The 17,516-nt window shown below is 44.9% G+C and overlaps 2 protein-coding genes across 14 annotated transcripts in view; one reads left to right on the top strand and one right to left on the bottom strand.

The window, feature by feature from the left end:
- Positions 1-7,716, bottom strand: part of EFCAB11 (EF-hand calcium binding domain 11) — a 188,267-nt gene extending 180,551 nt beyond the window's left edge. For 2 of the 7 annotated variants that reach the window (XM_060122294.1, XM_060122211.1), the window contains exons 1-4: positions 7,602-7,714; positions 6,389-6,639; positions 5,611-5,706; positions 1,899-1,944 (exon numbers count right to left, since the gene is read on the bottom strand). In XM_060122294.1, coding sequence (XP_059978277.1) covers positions 1,899-1,944; positions 5,611-5,706; positions 6,389-6,601 — 355 coding nt within the window. In that variant the 5' untranslated portion in view covers positions 6,602-6,639; positions 7,602-7,714. Of the gene's footprint in view, positions 1-1,898; positions 1,945-5,610; positions 5,707-6,388; positions 6,640-7,601 lie in introns of all 7 variants that reach the window. The other 5 variants (XR_009534935.1, XM_060122007.1, XM_060122119.1 and 2 more) reach the window with 5 other exon arrangements.
- Positions 7,717-7,902: 186 nt separating this feature from the next.
- The window catches only part of TDP1 (tyrosyl-DNA phosphodiesterase 1), a 74,164-nt gene continuing 64,550 nt past the window's right edge, over positions 7,903-17,516 (top strand). For 4 of the 7 annotated variants that reach the window (XR_009534756.1, XR_009534732.1, XM_060120918.1 and 1 more), the window contains exons 1-3: positions 7,928-8,129; positions 12,591-13,147; positions 16,467-16,510. Coding sequence is in view for 5 of the 7 variants with exons in the window: in XM_060120918.1 (XP_059976901.1) it covers positions 12,601-13,147; positions 16,467-16,510 (591 nt within the window). In the remaining 2 variants the exon portion in view is untranslated. Of the gene's footprint in view, positions 8,130-12,590; positions 13,148-16,466; positions 16,511-17,516 lie in introns of all 7 variants that reach the window. The other 3 variants (XM_060120995.1, XM_060121072.1, XM_060121307.1) reach the window with 3 other exon arrangements.

Raw genomic sequence — 17,516 nt, 5'->3', positions numbered from 1 at the left:
TGAGGGTGCTTAACCTCAACCTACTTACAGAGAAACGTCATGCAAACACAAGATGAGGGCTGTTCCTAAAAAAAGGAAACCGTGAGGGGTGAGCTATTTCCTCAACAATATCAATGTTGTAAAAAGGCAAAAAAAAAAAAAAAGGGCTCCCCTGGTGGCGCAGTGGTTGAGAATCTGCCTCCTAATGCAGGGGACACGAGTTCGAGCCCTGGTCTGGGAGGATCCCACATGCCGTGGAGCAACTAGGCCCGTGAGCCACAACTACTGAGCCTGCGCATCTGGAGCCTGTGCTCCCCAACAAGAGAGGCCGCAATAGTGAGAGGCCCGCGCACCGTGATGAAGAATGGCCCCCACTTGCCACAACCAGAGAAAGCCCTCGCATAGAAATGAAGACCCAACACAGCAAAAATAAATAAATAAATAAATAAACTCCTACCCCCAACATCTTCTTTAAAAAAAAAAAAAAAAGTCTCTAGAAATATCCCAGATTAAAGGAGCCTAAAGAGACATGATACCAAGGACTAATTCCTGTATTAAATGAGGAAAGATGCTAATAAGGACATAATTAGATCAAGTGACAACATTGCAATATAGACGGTAAAGCAGATAAAGACAAGTATCAATATAAACTTATGATGGGTGTGCTGTGGTTACGGACAGCTCAGCGAGAGGATGGAGAAGAGGCAGAAAGTGCAGAAGAGAAGGTAGATGGGGTAAAATATGAACAGTAAGTGAATCTGGCTAAAGGGTATACAGCTATTCTCTGTACTATTTTTATCTTGCAACTTTCCGTAAGTCTCAAATTACATCCCCCCAAAAAGGAATTTTTGAAAAGCCAATTCAGCATGCTCTGGATCCTATCTCCTCCAACAATAGGTAGTTATCTCTCTGTCTCATTTGCCTTTCCTCTCCTCACTAGATCATTCTGCTAAGCTTAGAAACATCTTCTTCATGTTCCAAAAAAAGGCAAACAAAAGCAAAGCAAACAGCTCTTGATCCACAGCTACTGGACCCACTGAAAGACTTATCTACTCACATTGTCACTTTGCCACTTTCCCTTTATCTTCAAACCACTGCAGCCTGGCCTCTGCCCCCATGACGTGGTGACACTGCTCTTCCTAAAATCACCCGACACCCCCAGGTTGCCAGCTCCACGGATCCTCTTCAGTTCTTTTGCTACTTAACCTTTCAACAGCATTGGACACTGTTGACCATACCTCTTCCCTGGAATAGTCACTCCTCTTGGCTTTTGATTAAATACTCTTGATTTTCCTCTGGCCCCTCTGCTCCTCCTAAGTCTCCTTTGCCATCTCTTCATCCCCTACCTGACTTTTAATGTTTATAGTTCCTACGGGTCTCAGTCTACACTCTCCCTCAAGGGGTCTCATCCACTCCCATGGCTTCAAAACCATCCAAACGCTGATGACTCTCAAACTTATTTCTGTGGCCCAGATCTTTCCTCCGAATTCCATACTCATACAGCTCAATTGCCTTGACATCATCGACCAAAACCTCTCAAACTCAACATATTCAAAACTGAACTCTTGCACTCCCCAAACCCTAAATCTTCTCCCCCAGTCTTCCCATTTAAGGAAGTGCCACTTCCACTCACTCAGCTGCTCAAGTCAGAAAACCTAGATCATCTGCGGGATGTTGAAATTATCAGCAACATTTTTTCTTTATGCTTTTCAGTGGTTTAAAATTTTCCTACAATAAACATACGCTTGTGAATACATTAATTAACTAAAATTAAAAGAACCAAGCCTCGTTCTTTTTGTGTAATCAGAAACAAAACAAAGATTTGCTTAAACATAATGCTTTATAGCCTCTATATTTGTTCTTAGTTGTAGTTTCATGAATGTCTAAATAAGAGTACTAAAAATGAACTTTCACATTACCGGAAGTGTTTGGATCTACTGAGGACATCACAGAATCAGCTTCTATCTAGAAAAGAAAAAAGCATAGGATATACAATTTCATCAAATGTTTTCACAGTACAAGTTCTTAATTCCTGGGGTGCGGGGAAGGAATGTATTTTATGAGAAACCAACTTTGTTGAATCCAGCAGACAAGTAACATCACAGGACAGCTATAATAGTCATTTTTCTCTTCTATTAATAAGATACCAGATGCTGATCTACTACAGACTCTGATGGCCCCCAAAACTTTACTGCATTGACCAAAACAGTTTATCATATAAAATCAACTTGACTGTCACATATACAGAATAACCTAAAAGGTAACATTCCTGTTTTAGACAAATACAAGCAATTGTTACAATGGGCTCTATGGGTTTAAAATTTTTTTCCTGACTGTAATAGTAACATGATGTAGAAAACATGAAAAATGTTTTTTAATTATGAAGAAAAACATCTAAAAAACCAGCCATCCAGTGAAAACCACTGTTAACATTTAGGCCTAGTACAGCTTTTTTTTTCCCCCTCCATGCATTTTTAAACATATTTGAGAATACACTATATATTAAGTTTGGGGACCTGCCTTCACTGAATATTAAAACATAAGTGTTTTCCCACATTGTTAAGAGAACTTTATAAACATCATGGAATGAGAACCGTGGCAACATCTGATGTAGCTTCTCCACCTTGGATTCCATGCCCTGCACTTCCCTGGTTCCTCCTGTCCCTCCCAGACAACCAGTTCCCAGTGCATCTTCTTCATGGAGTCCCCACCGACCCTTAAATGTGGGTACGCCCCCCATGTTCTCCCCTCAGGACACTGCCCTTCACACGCCACATACTCCTTTTGGGCAATGCCAGCTCGGTCTCATGCTTTGAGCTACCACCTGTGAGGAATCCCAAATCTATCTCCAGCCCTCACCTCTCCACCCAACTTCAGATTCCTACATCTAAGGGAGGTGGTACAATCTGAGAGCAGATCTTTACCACCATCACCTCAACACCCAGCACAGCACTAAAAAAGGAATGCACTTGGGGTGCTTCTAGCCTCCTCGAACTTAATATGCCCCAATCCGAACTCACTGCCTTTCCCCCAAACCTACTCCTTCTCAATTTTCTTATTTTCTTATCCCTTTAGTCCTGTTGTCACATCACTCTGATACGGCCACCACATGCAACCATGAATCACCAAGGCATAACTTCTCCCACCACCATAAAGCGCTCCCAGACACTTCATATCAGAGTCTACCTCCGCTGCTCTAAATGATGCCCAGATTCCTATTAAAGTTACCACAGAATTAGACCCTTCTCCTTGCCCTCCTCCCTTTCTGTTCTTAATCTCTTCTCTATCTTAGTATTTATCAGAGTTTTATAAGTCTCTCTACACTAAACTGTGAACTATTTCAAAGTAGGGTCTATGTTTATTCACCTTTATATTTCTAGCAACTAGCAAGTGCTCCTTTTATTAAATGGGAACACAATAAATTTCATTCTGTAAACATTTTCATGAATGCAGAAGTGATTATTTTAGTGCCTTACTGCTTCATGACCTGCATTCAGTAAATATTTCGTTTGCTGAAAAGCAATGTTTAAAAATAAAACCCCAAGTTGAATGAGGTAAAATGGCACTAGTGGGCTCTACGTTTTTTAAGGATATACAGTTGTTTCAATGTCACTTTTATACATACTTCTATGTATGTAAACATATCTTCACAGTTTACACTTTCATTTGTATCTGCTGGGCTGGATTAAGTTTTGTTGTGATTGTGACCAATATTCAGGCCACGTGAGCACATCTTATCACATCACCAATTCGTTGTAATAAATGTTCAATGTACACCAAAAAAAAAAAAAAAACCCCCAAACCTCAACCTATTATAAGAGGAAAAATCTGTTAAATTTCACAGAGGGAATACATTAAGTGTCACTTAATAAAACTTCATGATTGTTACCAATGATCGTTAAGTGTATAGGTGATTTGCTATATCAGTATTTCACTGTTTAGCGATCTGCAGTAAACAACCATTTCCTTTGATTAAAAAATAAAATCCAAAACCTCAACCAAAAGTAAAAATCTGTTAAATTTGATGGTGTGTATGTATGTATGTTACCATATCTCTGTACTTGTCATTAAATTCCTCACTTACATGTTCTAAAATTAAAATCAAGTAAGTAGATCCAAAGGTGATAAAGGTAGAATGAGACCAGATATCTTTCCAGCTGAACCTGGGTTAAATTCAATGCTTCAAAAGCTGAGTCCACTTAGCTGACCTGCTCTGGAATTCCAGCTGAAATGACTGCAGGTTAACAGGAGAGCTGCAATTTCTGGGAGCCAGCCCTGAAGCTCCATAATCAACATCTCAGTAACTAAGCAACCCCTAGCAGTTGAACCTACCTGGGTGGTTCATGGGACATATTTATATCAACAGAACATATTAACAGTGAAGTTGTAATACATTTAAGCATAATGAAGAACAGAGAAGTGGGACATCACGTGGTCCCTGGCTTTACAGGGCCCGCAATCTGACAGACAGGTAGAGCCCACTCATAGGGAACAACTGGGCCAAAGTAGTTGCCCAGCCACTTTGTCTAACAACAGCAGGAGGGATGACATTCCAGGCAGAGCCCTGAGCGCTCCCTCTGTTTGATGCCTGCAACTGAATTTCTTAAACCTGGCCAAGATCTTGCCCCTGATTAATTCCAGTTCAGCAGCTTAACAAGAGGGATCCATCACTAGAATGGATGTAACAGACAAGAGGAGCAGCACAAGGACAGGAGTCATAGGAAACCTGTCCTACTAAAATGGGAGATTCACTGAAGTTCAGCTCAACTCTCCTTAATTAGTGCAACCTTTCCTGGAGAGCAATGCCCAACAAAATTTCAAATGTACCTAGCACTTGTATCTCTAGGAATTTATTCCATAGAGATATATCCACAAGCAGAGATATAGTTATAAGAGAATGCTCACGGCAGCAATATTTGTAGGAATGAAAAATAATAGAAACAACTGAAATGACCAAAACAAGGAAACTAGATAAAGAGAATACTAAGCAACTATTTTTTTAATGTGGTGTGTGTGCTTTTATGTTCTTCTATTGTGAAGTGAAAAAAGCAAGTTAAAATAAAATAGGCATACTATGCACCCACTTTTCAATACAATGCTAGGCGTGTTTGTCAATACATAGGAAATTTGGGGATGATACACAATAAACTGTTACTAATGGTAACTCCTGAGGAGTGGGACCCTTTGGTAGGGAGGGAGGGGATTTTACACCCAACCTCATACTTTTCTGGACCATTTTAATTATTTGACTATGTAAATGCATTATTTTCATAATTTAAATGGAGCAAATTTTTTTTTTTAATTTAAGAAAAAGAAATCCTGCATGTCACTTCCTCTGTGAATTCCTTCTGTTACCAACATCCACTCCCAGGCTTCCCTCTTGGAACCTCACTAGCATCTCATACTTAATATTATTAGCAGCCTGGTGACTCAGTCTTGATGGATTCTAATTCATTCCTGAGTTGGATTCTTAAGACAAAAGTAAAATTCAGCACTGGACACATCTCTGAAATTGCTCAAAAGGCAGCGGTTTGCTTCATAAACATCCTAAGCTAGCCCTCTGCACTTTATTTAGAATCCATCCACTATTGTATTGTCAGCCCAGTCCCCAAATACAAAAGAAAGTTCCACCTTGGAGGGCTTGTATCCAAACAGCATTACAACAGCAACTTTAAAGTCCTCTCTGCTTAGATAGCCTTTGTTTTCTTCATCGCATGCTTTAAATACCTAAAGAACAGCAAATATCTTTAGTTAATAAGACAGAAACCGTTTGTTCTATTATTACTAACTTATATTAAGTTTAGATCTCCCAAACCTAAAACTTAGCCAAGAGTAGGGCTGGGAAATGGAATTTCATTATCCTAATTTTAATCCTCAAGAAATCTTAATCTGCTGGGACTTCCCTGGAGAACCAGTGGTTAAGACTCCTAGCTTCCACTTCAGGGGGCACGGGATCTACCCCTGGTCGGGGAACTAAGATCCCGAATGCTGCCCCCAGGGCCAAAAAGAAAAAGAAATCTTAATGTGCTAAAATTTACTCCCCCCAAAAGTGCAAACGACTTAATCGCTGGGTTAATTCCTTTAAACCATTCGAATAAGTTCTACCGAAAATTCAATCCTAGAATTGGGAAGGTGAGGCAAAAGGCTGGCTTTGAAAGGCGGGAGGAGAGATGGAGATTACAGCTTGTTATACACAGACTATGTCGCGGAGAAAAGGAGGAGTTGGAAGTAGAACACTGGACAGGGATCCAGAAGCCTTGCAGCCCTAGCCTCGGTCATTAACCATGACACTTCGGAAGGACAGTCCAGCCCCTATCTGTGCAACAAAGCTGAGTGAGAGCCAGGCGGGGTGACGGAAGTGAAAGTCCCGGGTCAAGTTTAAGTCCGAGACAGCCCTCTGGGCACTTACTTCCACCCACTTCTTGTGTTCCGACTGGCTGGCTTCCCACGTCCGCGGCCGGGCCCCGGCCTGGGAGAAAAACATCGCGACAGCCACACGGCACTCGGGACGCCTGAACTCGCGACCTCTGCGGCCTACTCCCGGCTTGCAGCGACAGCCCGCCAAGCTCCCCGCAGTTCGGGAAGCTGAACTTGGCCGGGTACCTCCAACGTCTTCTCCCATTGGACGGCCTGCGAGCCACTGGCGTTGACCCCGCAGCTCTATTGGCCAGAGACTTTGTTTAATAACGTTTCCTTGGAACAGCCTATGGCGGAGGGGCCTCCAGGCCCGCCCCCAGCCTTGGCTCCGCCCCTCTCGCCCCTTAAACTCCCGGCGCGCGGCTATGGATGCCGCACATCCAGGTGCTGTTTCAACGTGTCCTGCATGATTCTTCTCATTTTCTGCCCCCACACCTTGTAGTAAATTACTTTTGATAATTTTGATCAATGGCACTATGCTAAACATTATAGGAGACACAAAAAGAGTGTGAACAAAGCATAAAAGGAACCAATCAAAACAAGACCGGGGCTCCCGTGCAGATCAGCAAGTCATTGGAATCGAGCCCTCCAGGGTGGCTACTGTGTCTGTTCCGTCCTCCCTATAAGCCTAGCACTGAGCACGGTACCTGGCACAAAACAGACTTTCAATAAACGAACCAAGTGAGCCCTTAGGACGTTTATCCCAAGTTATTTCATTCAGTCCTCTAGGAGAGGTGCCTGGTGTGAAGGAAACTCTGAGAATAATATCAACAGCACTGAACCCAAATTCCACAGCAAACATCTTATTAAAGGCAAGGAATATGGCGAGGGTTCCGCTTTGCAAAGTAGTTTATCTCAGACCTCTCTCTTCTGACAAATCAGTAAGATTAAAAAGGCAACACACACACACACACAGGCACACGCGCCTGTTTCAACGAAGAAACGGGCATTCGAGGTTGAGTCTAAGGGAGCTCGTTTAACCTTTTATTTTACAGCAGGTTTTACAGTCCGCTCCCTCAGGAGAACCCACTCCTCCCGGGACACCGGTCTCAGCCCTCAGCTTCCTCGAACCTCTCAGGTGATCCTGTCTCTGCCTTTAAAATACCCACCCCCCTCCCACCACCCCCCCACACCCCCCTCCCACCACCCCCCCACACCCCCCTCCCACCACCCCCCCACACCCCCCACCCCCGCCACACACACACCTCGAGCTCCGGGAGTCTGAAGCTATGAGAACCTCTGCAAAGCGGATGAGTTTTGCTAATTAACTACGGGAGAAGTGAGGGAAATTTCTTTTCCTCTCTCCCCCTTTTAGGAGACGCGCCCAGGAGGTGAGAGGGGAGCTGGAGGCGGCCAGGTCTTCTCTCTGCCCCTTCCTGCGGGAGCGCCCCCTCAGCCCCTCATGACCCGGAGGGCTTTAGGACCCAGCTGCGGGCGTCCCGGAAGGGGAAGGGGCAGGGTCACTCTGCGCGCGCTGCCGGCTGGAGGGTTTGAAGCGCGCGCAGGCGCGAGTGGCGGCGGAGCGGCGGGATCCTAGGTGGCTGCGCGTTCTGGGGGCTTCAGGTGAGTGGAGGCCGCGGGTTCCGGGGCCTCCCGTACGCGTTCGGCAGCTGCCCGCGCTTTTGCTCCTTCCGGCCTGGAGCGCGGGCAGCCGGCGTCCGGCGAATTCTTGAGTGTCCCGCGGGGCTGGAGGTGGATGCGGAGGGAAGCGGAGCATCCTGTAAAGACACTAGGTGGGGTCCCCTTCTGGGCCTCGGCTTCCTCCAGTAATAGTACCTCTTTGGCGCGAGCAGCTGCTGCTTGAGGAGACCAGAGTCCTGCTGGAAGGGTCCCTCTCCGCGGATTCTTATTCTGGCTCCTCCACGTAGTAGGCAGATGGTCTGGAGAGTTAGTGATAGCCAGCATGTTGGGCGCTTACTCTGTGCCAGGCACTTAACCTCTGTGTTTAGACTCCCCATAAATGGAAACAGTTGTGAGCGTGAAATGAGTGTATGCTCAGTAAAGGTGAGCGCACAGAAAACAGTGTACCCCGGAATCAGCCCACTTCACTCCATCCCGACTGCCTTCATGAGCTACCAGAGTCCCTCCAGGAGCCGCCTCACTTCGACTTTTGTCTCCCTCCAAACCATTCTCCATACAGAGTTGCAGGGAACGTAATATTTTAAAAAAGTAGATCGGACCAAGGTACTCCCCTTCAGTGGGGCCTACGGTTCTTAGAATAAAATCCAGGATCTTTAACTTACTCCTGCCCACCCCCTTCATCCTGGACCACCTACCTGTCTTCCTTACCCAAGTCTTTCTGTGTGTTTTTGGAGTTACTACACCCTTGTTCTGGTCGTTGCAGGTTGGGTTCCCTCACTTGGAATACTCTTCTTTCCCTCCCACACTTTTATTTGGCTGATTCCTTTTCACCCTTCAGAGCTCACTTAGATGTTAAATTCAGGATAGTCGAAGGTAAGGGCATCCCTGTTACTCTCTCATACCTGTAAAATATAATGAATATCTGTAAAGATATCTTGGCTTTTTTGGTTATTTTTGTTTGTGTCAGTCTGTTCCTTTCTCCTTGAAATAGAAGCTTTTCTAGGACAAATTGTTTCTATGTTGTTAATTTCTTATTCCCCGGGCTTGGCACATAGTAGCTGCTCAATAAATATTTTTCGAATGAACATACTCTGGGAGGTAGGTATGACATCCATTTTACAGAGGAGGAAGTTGAGGCTCAGCAGTTAAGTAACTTGCCTAAGTGCACATTTACCACCTAGTAATGACTGGATTTGAAATTGGAGTCATATTTGCCAACTACTGGCCACACCTGGCCTCAGTTGAGATTGACTCCCATGCCCTCCTGATGGTCTGCAAGCTCTGTAAGAAGGGTCAGCTGGAAGTGTAAAAGAAGTAGCCCAGCTGGGTCTGGGATGGTAGGGGGAGAGGAGGAGCCAGCAGCTTTAAGAGGAGTATCCATTTGCATCCACACATTTTTTTTTAGTATCTAATAGACACTCTAATGTTATGAGTTGGCATCTGGTGGTAGAATTTCTTTAGATTTTTATCCTCCTTGGCATTGTAGCTTAACACAGTGTTTGCCAAATTTCAGTAATGTGGTCGGTTGCTTCCTCCCCAGTTTTGTCTCACTATCAACATCTGTATTACTATTTGTGTAATATTTTCATTTGAACCCACTTTTACATAAACACTATCTTTTAGAAGTAGACTTCAGTTATTGTAAATGTAATGGAGCCATAAGATCCCTTCTGTTGATGTTAAACCAAAGTGTTACTGCCTGCAGAAGAGCCCAAAATCCGTTATTTGTTCAAAAGCAGGAATAGAGACATTTCTACAAACAGCTTTCTCCTTGATTAAACTGAGACATTGGATTGGAATAGGAAAGGGAGGTACTTTCATAACGTAATGTTAGTTAATGTCAGGTCCCAGTCACCTCTGCTTTGGGAAATACTGCACTTTGCTGACCCACTGAATGTCAGCTCTCAGAGTCAGCCCACCTGTGTGGTAATTCTGATCCTGGTGTCACCACTTACCCAGAGTGTGGTGTTAGACCTGTGCTGTGCGAGACACTGCCCAGGGAAGACAAACCGTGAAGAAACAATTGAAGGAAAACACTTAGGTTCTATCCTTGTAAAGCTCTATGACTTGAGTATAAAACCTGTGTGAGAATGCAGAGAATCTGGGCCTGTGTGAGAGAGAAATGAAATTCTGATCCTGAGACCAGATCCAGTCCTCCAAAGTAGAATCAGTTGCTGGTTAAGCTTGGTGTTTACCAACAGCTCCTCTTCAACAGCCTAAGCGCCTTGACTGCATAGAGAGGCTGGTAACCAGCTAGGCTTAATGATTTGTTACAGTTTTATTAGCATATTGCAAAGGTTTTTTTGCCTTTAATTGGTAAATAATCTCAGGCACATTTTGGATTGTGAGTAGATCCAAAATTTAAACCATGTATAGAGCAGACAAAAACCTTTTTTTTTTTTCTCTAGGAAATGTCTTTTTCAAAGCTTTATTTTTTACCCACTTGTCCTTTTTTGGAAGGAATTCTCTGTCCTCCCCTCCCCCACCCCACATGTGGTTCTAGAAAGTGTAGATAATGATAAAACTGAAAAATTTAGAAATCTCCTAAATAGCTCACACAGTCACTAAAGACGAATAAATATTTTCCTTTTAGAGTTCTCAGGATTTTTGAATTCCATTTTATTTATACGTAATTGATCTGGGAAGAGGGGTGGTGGTGATCTCTAAGGTCTGCATACAGCTCCTTTTCTCAGGCTGGGAGCTGAACCCTTTTTTCACCTAAAAACTCTGAGACCCTCTCTTTGCTTTAGGATGGGGCAGGAATCTAGGGAGAACAGGCTGAGGAATCTCAGTTGAAGATTCTATTACTCATTGCCTAGCTTTAGAGCTGGTTTAGAATTCAATGGAAGCTAGAGCTTACAGCACAGTAGTTTTTCCAGAGATGGTTCTTTTGTTCTTAAATCATTTTTCAATTACAAACTAACTGACAAAATGGCTCCTTCAAAGTGAATTGTGATAGCAGTCTCCAGAGTCTAGAACACTAAGGGAACTTAAGTTTTAAAAAAAACAGTCAAAACAAACAAAAAACTGAGCTGTTTAAGTAGGTGTTAAATAGTAAGTCTGTCTTAACCCCTTTCATGGGAAAACCTGGTTCTCAGATCCTGTTAACTGTAACAATACAGTTCCAACAAGCTTGATTATCTGGTGTCTTAACCCTTATCAGATTAGAAACAATTTAGGGGGAAAAACCTACTCAGAGTTCAAACAGCCCCTAGAAGTGGACTGAACACAGGGGGAAAGGACAGAGAACTTTTAGAAAAGAATACCTAGACAGAGTCTAGGGCCCCTATTACAGGAGCAAGTGTCTGCATCCATCTGTGGTCCCTACAGTTGTGGCTGCAAAACACTGTCCATGCCAGGTGGGCTTAATAGTGACCCTGGGCCATGACGAACGAGTCAAATTATTGTCTAGATGCACTCTGCTTAAAAGCTCCTTGAAATGTGTAATTTACAGCAGAAACCTTATCTGACTTGGTCATAAATTGAAAAAGGTGAGAAGTTGTACAAAGCGATAGATACCTTAAAAAATATATACTTTTTAGCTTGAAACATGGAAGTATATTCATTAGCAAGTCTTTCAGTGCAGAATTTAGCCTTTTTTAAGGAGTGGGGGTTATGCTGCAGTCTGTCCTATATCTGCACTCATAGCAGGTCCTGCTTACGCTGTAGAGCAAACATGTAGACACTCTGTCCACGATCTGAGCACAGACTCTTGAGTTGTGTAATTTTCCTCTGGGTCTTGTACTAAAGTGTTTGTTTTTTTTTTTTAAATCACACTAAGGAGCTCTTCTTTAGTTATTTGGGAAATCTACTTAGATAGCCCTTTACTCTTGAATTGGTGACATTTTGTAGGTAAGAAAAGCAAAAGTTTCATGTGTTTTCCTCTTTTGAGAGCAAGAAAGTAGAAGTTAAACTGTGTGGTTTAGAAAACAAGTAACGTTTTGCTTTAGTACAAGTTCTTTCTCTGCAGGTTTTCATGGTTTGATTTAGGATTAGATAATCATTGAGTCAGTTGGGTCCTCATGGAAGCATCCCTAGATAATGTATATATAGAATTGATCATTTGATACTGTCTGGAGGATTTCGTTAAGCTCTATGGTAAGTAGCTTATCTTGGGGGAGTAAGAAGTAGTCCCTGAAGTCCTTTGGGCTCCCATACCTGGGTGAGGAATAGGTGATAAATTCCAATTTGACCTTAAAAATATGAGCATAGTCAGAATTACTCCTGAAATTCCTTAAACTGACCTTAACCCCAAACACCTGTTGGAAGCTTCAGGGCTAAGAGTGGACATTTTTGTTTTGGACTTTGGCTCAACTCCATTTCCTCAGGCATTTAAGAACAAGGTCTAGGTGGAAAGACAAAGGGAGAGAAGCAGAAGGTGAGCAGGATTTTCGCCATCACTTTATTTGCCAAGTTCTCACGGCAGATTGTGGTGATGTGCCGTGAACACCTACAGAGCCGCTGATGTTAGTGACACGTCTTGGCATCTGGTAAGTGTCAGGTGTGCTGTATGTGTCCTAGAAGCTCAGGACACGGAATTTGAGAGCAAGAGCATGAGTGTGCCGGTGGCCTGATGGATGGGAAATAACGAAATTTCCACCTTTCATTTCCAGAGGAAGTGTAATGTCTCAGGAAGGCAATTATGGGAGGTGGACGATATCCAGTAGTGATGAAAGTGAGGAGGAAAAGCCAAGACCGGACGAGCCATCTACCTCTTTTCTCCTGCACGCTGAGCAGGGAGCAGCCAGTGAGCCAAAGTACACCTGTTCCGAGGCTCGGAAAGCTGCCCACAGGAGGAAGATCGCACCCGTGAAATTCAGCAGCACAGATTCCGTTTCAGAAGCTTCACCTCCCAAAAGGCAGAAGGGCGGTTCCCAGGAAAACCTGGGCTGGTGTCTCTCCAGCAGTGAGGATGAGCTGCCACCAGAGACGCAGCAGAAGCAGGCTGAGGACACGGGGGTCAAAGAGGAGAAAGGCCTCCCTTCTCCCAGAGATGGTGCTGTCCCGGGAGCTGAGCATCACAGCCCCTCAGCCGGCCACGGGCTTGAAACGTCAGGGGAAGGCCAGGACATCTGGGACATGCTGGGTAAAGGGAACCCCTTCCAATTTTACCTCACTAGAGTCTCCGGAATTAAGCCAAAGTATAACTCGGGAGCCCTCCACATCAGGGGTGAGTGAAGCCGGGGGTCTGGGAGCTGCACGTGTGGGGCTCCCCCTCGAAAAACAGGAGGGAAGCCTAGAAGGGATCTCTTAAGAACCCTCTGAACTTCACTCAGGGGGAAAAGAACCCATTTTGACAAGCAGATGCATTCGTCTGACAGCAAACGGGAAGCCAGCGGGTGTCCCCCAGAGCCCTGCAGGCCACCCTGCTGGCACCCCTTGCACAGTGCTTAGAATTACTTAACTTGTAATTTAAAGGTCAAACTCGGTCGCTGACACTTTATTAACCAAGTAGTCAGCCCTTGACAGCAATAGTTCTCTCTGGTCCCTGGACCAGCAGTGTCAGCACCACCCGGAGCTTGTTGAACATGCAAATTCTCGGCCTCCTCTTCAGATTCCCAGCACCAGACTCTGGGAGCCTGGCCCTGCAATCTCCTTTAACGAGCCCAATCAAGTTTGAGAACCGTTGCTTGAAAGCCTGGTTTTGGTTCCTGGCGCAGAAGCAAAACAAGAAGTGCCCTGATTTTTGGTTGCTGTGGTTAGTCCCCAGGAAGTATCTGTGTGATATTGTGATGTATACAGATATTTGGTCTTCACTCTGGTTATAGTTGGGGTTTGGTTTTGGTTTTTGTCCCAGGTTCCTGAAATAGCTCCAAGGTGATGAAGGGTGAAAGGAGCATCTTTTGTTATTCCTAACAAGCCCCTTTCAGCCACACCGGAGTGGAGTGTATGTTAATGCGATGACTTTCGGAAAGCCCCTAGGAAGGGGGGTGCTGGTTGCCTGGGGAACCAGCCTGGTGATTAAAGCTGGAACTTTCAGCCCTAACCTCCACCTCCGGGGAGGGCAGAGGGGCTGGAGATTGAGTTCACCGCTAAGGGCCACTGATTTAGTCAGTCTTGCCTGTGTCATGAAGCCTCTGTAAAAGACCCCTCACTGGAAGGGTTCACAGAGCCTCCAGGTTGGTGCCGACGAGGAGGTGCTGGGCCTGGGCCGTGGCGCACCTGCAGAGGGCATGGCCGCGCCCCATCCCCCATACCTCGCCCTGTGCATCTCTTCATCTGGCTGTTCCTGAGTTGTGTCCTTTTATAATAAGCTGGTAATCTAGCGAGGAAATTGCTTTTCTGAGTTCTGTGAGGCCTTGCAGCAAATTATCGAGCCCGCGGAGGGGATGGTGGCAACCCCCAATTTATAGCCGGTCGGTGAGAAGCACAGGGGATCCGGACTTGTGACTGGCATCTGAGGTGGGGGCAGTCCTGTGGGGTCTGATGCCACCTCCGGGTGGATGGTGTCAGAATTGAATTTAGTTGTAGGACGCGCAGCTGGTGTCCGTGGAGGATTGGTCTGTGTGGGAAGCCCCCCTCCCTCCTGCTACACTTGGTGTCAAAAGCTTTGCGTGCAGAGAGGAAACAAGGGTTTCCTTTGAGAGAACGGCAGGGCCCCTAGAATCCCAGACACAGGGCCTCACCACCTGCTTGCTGTGTTGGTAATTAACAAAGGACCTAACATTCTTCACAATTTCAGTTCACTCACCTTTAAACTGGGGATTCAGAAAAAAGGGAGATAACACATGAAGTGCCCGGCACAGTATATTCACGTGGCAGATACACAAAATAAACGTTGTCACCCGTATTTCACATTACCTTTCTTGCCCGCATTCAAGAATAGATTGTGTTCACTGTTAATAGTGTTTTAATTATATACCCAATGTATAATTACATCTTATGTGATGTATAAATGTTGGTATATTTAATTCCATACTATAAAGAGTTTGGTTCTACAAGGTGTTTATTTTTCCTTTTTGCAAATGTCTAGGTGCTTTGCAGAAATATATAAGATAGATCTCAGTGTTTCATTTTATTTGAGAGAGATTGAAACAGGAAATAGAGAACTATGCAAGGTTTTGCTGTATATAATAAAGTGATAAAAACTGGCTATTAGCACCAAGATACGGAAGGAGGAGAGGTAACATGATAGGAGCTTTTATATAGATTATCTCCTTTAATCCTCGAAACAGCCTTATGAGTAGATGTTACAGTTGTCCTCCTCGGATAGGTGACCGATCTGCAGAGAAGTTAAATAACCTGCCCAAGGTCATAGAGCTGGCAGATGGCAGAACTGGGATTTGAATCCAGGCATTCCAGCATCACAGTGCGTGCTCTTAAGCGTTTGGTGTACCACTCCAGCAAAGGCCATAATTGTAGGTTGTTTAGAAGATCTCATGGAGGAAGAGGGACCTCAGATGGGCCTTGAAAAAGGGATAAAATTTAGAAAGGTAGAAAGAGGAGTGGCAGTGGGGGCAAAATGGGGCCCCCACGTTGCAGTTTCTCTCTTGATTGTGCAACTCTCCCTTTAAGCTTCCTTAGAGGACTTCTTCGTTCTTTTAAAATCTTTGTGCCCTGGCATTTATCTCCATGTCTGGAGGCACTCAATAAATATGGGACAAATAAGTGAACGAGCCCAGTCTGAACCCTCAGGGTTGGATTGGTGGCTAGAGCGGAAGCGCTGGAGCCAGACTGTCTGTGTTCAAGTCCCGACCCTGCCTGACCCCAGCTGTGTGGCCACGGGCGGCCCCCTAAGGAGAGACTCTCCATCTACAACATGGGAACGACAGACCCCCACGGACAGAAAATGGCTGCGAGGAGTGAGAGTTAACACGTGGAAAGTACCAGGAACAGAACCTGGCACCCGATGGGTCCTGTCCAAGTGAGGCTGTTATAATCGGTGGTGGCGATGAGGGTTTTGTGCTTCCTCTCAGGGCGTAGACATGGCTTTCTGTTTTCTCTGAAGTAAAGCCTGAGTGGGTGCAAGGTGGGCCCTCCTTAGAGATGACCTGGGTGCTAGAAATATGAGCTTGGAGCTGCGGGGGCCTCTGTCCTCCCTCCACGGGAAGCAAGAGCCCTCAGGCTCCAGAGAGCTGCCTTGCTAGTCCCAGACTGGGGAGGTTTCCTGGAGAGAGACTTCAGTGAGTACTTGAAGGAGGTAAAAAATTAAGAGATCTGGAAAGAGGAAGGACGCTCATCGTTATTGTCCTTCTTGGCAGTTTGTAAAATTGCCCAGTCATCCAGTACTACTAAAGTTGTAGATCTTGATTTTCCATTATGTGTGGTTAAATAATACTGATACATAATAAATATTATTAAATAGCCCAGGGAAATTTTCTCTTGAATTTTATGGAACATTAAAGTCTAGTCTTGTAGTACCTTTTCAGTGCATCATTTTCTAAGCCAAATTCTCGTCGGTGACTGTTTAATAAGTCAGTTGTGATTATTATTACTAGGTAGTCTTTATCAAAAATATGAAATTAGATATAAATGTTTTGTCTCCCCAGATATTTTATCTCCTCTATTTGGGACACTTGTTTCTTCAGCTCAGGTGAGTTTACAGTTGTTTCTTTGGACGGAAGGGGCAAATAACTCTGTAAGAAAGTGAGCGGCGGGACCTGTGGGCCGGTCCTGTGCAGGGTCCCTGAGATCGCGCTTACCTGGAGGCTGGCGCCAGACGCCGCGGTTGTGGGATCCATCAGCCTGGAACGTGGATGCACGATCACTGGGGCTTCTGACTCTCGATTGGGCCCTAAGGACTGGCCAGGAAGTCACTCTGGAAATTCCAACCTGAGGGACTTCTCTCTGGGACACTAATAATCTCACAGGACTCTGGTGCAACTCCCTGGGAGTGTGGGTAGAGAGGTGAAGGCCATGTCAAGTTTGATTTGATTTAGAGAAGTAAATGAGAAATTTCCTACACCCTCCAAAGAGAAGTGAGCAGAAGTTATGGATGTGGGTACGTCTGCATGTTTGATTGACGTGTTTGATTGGCAGCTCTCCTGCCTGACAGAGCTGGTCCCTTTGCGTTGATAAATCACCTTCACGTGCCAGGCTCTCCAGCAAATAGAACAAGGTCTTGTGCCTAAAGAAGGCAAAGCTTTCTGTGTGCTCCATGTTCTGCTTGGCGATGGGAATCCTCGTCTCCAGATGGAACGTGGGGTGAATTTGTGTGTGTTCTCCTGGCTAGATTGAGTCAGTATGTCCAGGAGGAGGTCCAGGGATTACCCAGGCCTGGGGAGGACCCCTGTGGGTAAGTCTAGTCCAGAACCTCTGATCAAGATGTAATTGTCATAAGCCTAGTGAATGTCCAGTCGCAGATGCCTGTTTACAAAGCTAGCTCATAAGTTAGGCTGAAAGGAAATGTTCTTTTCCAAAGTGCTTTTTATAGTCATCTAGGGGAAAAGGGATACATTTATAAGCCCCATTAATCAGAGGACTCTTAGAAATATTGTAAAAAGACTCAGTTTACAAATACAAATGCTGCCAAAGCATGCAGAGGTAATTTTCTGTTTTCTCAGGCGCTCCCGCACTAATTCAGAACCTTTGAATGGTGT

Source organism: Lagenorhynchus albirostris, chromosome 1 (genome assembly GCF_949774975.1).
Source record: "Lagenorhynchus albirostris chromosome 1, mLagAlb1.1, whole genome shotgun sequence".
NCBI lineage: Eukaryota > Metazoa > Chordata > Mammalia > Artiodactyla > Delphinidae > Lagenorhynchus > Lagenorhynchus albirostris.
The sequence above is the reverse complement of the archived record's forward strand: the minus strand, read 5'-3'. Positions and strand labels throughout refer to the sequence as shown.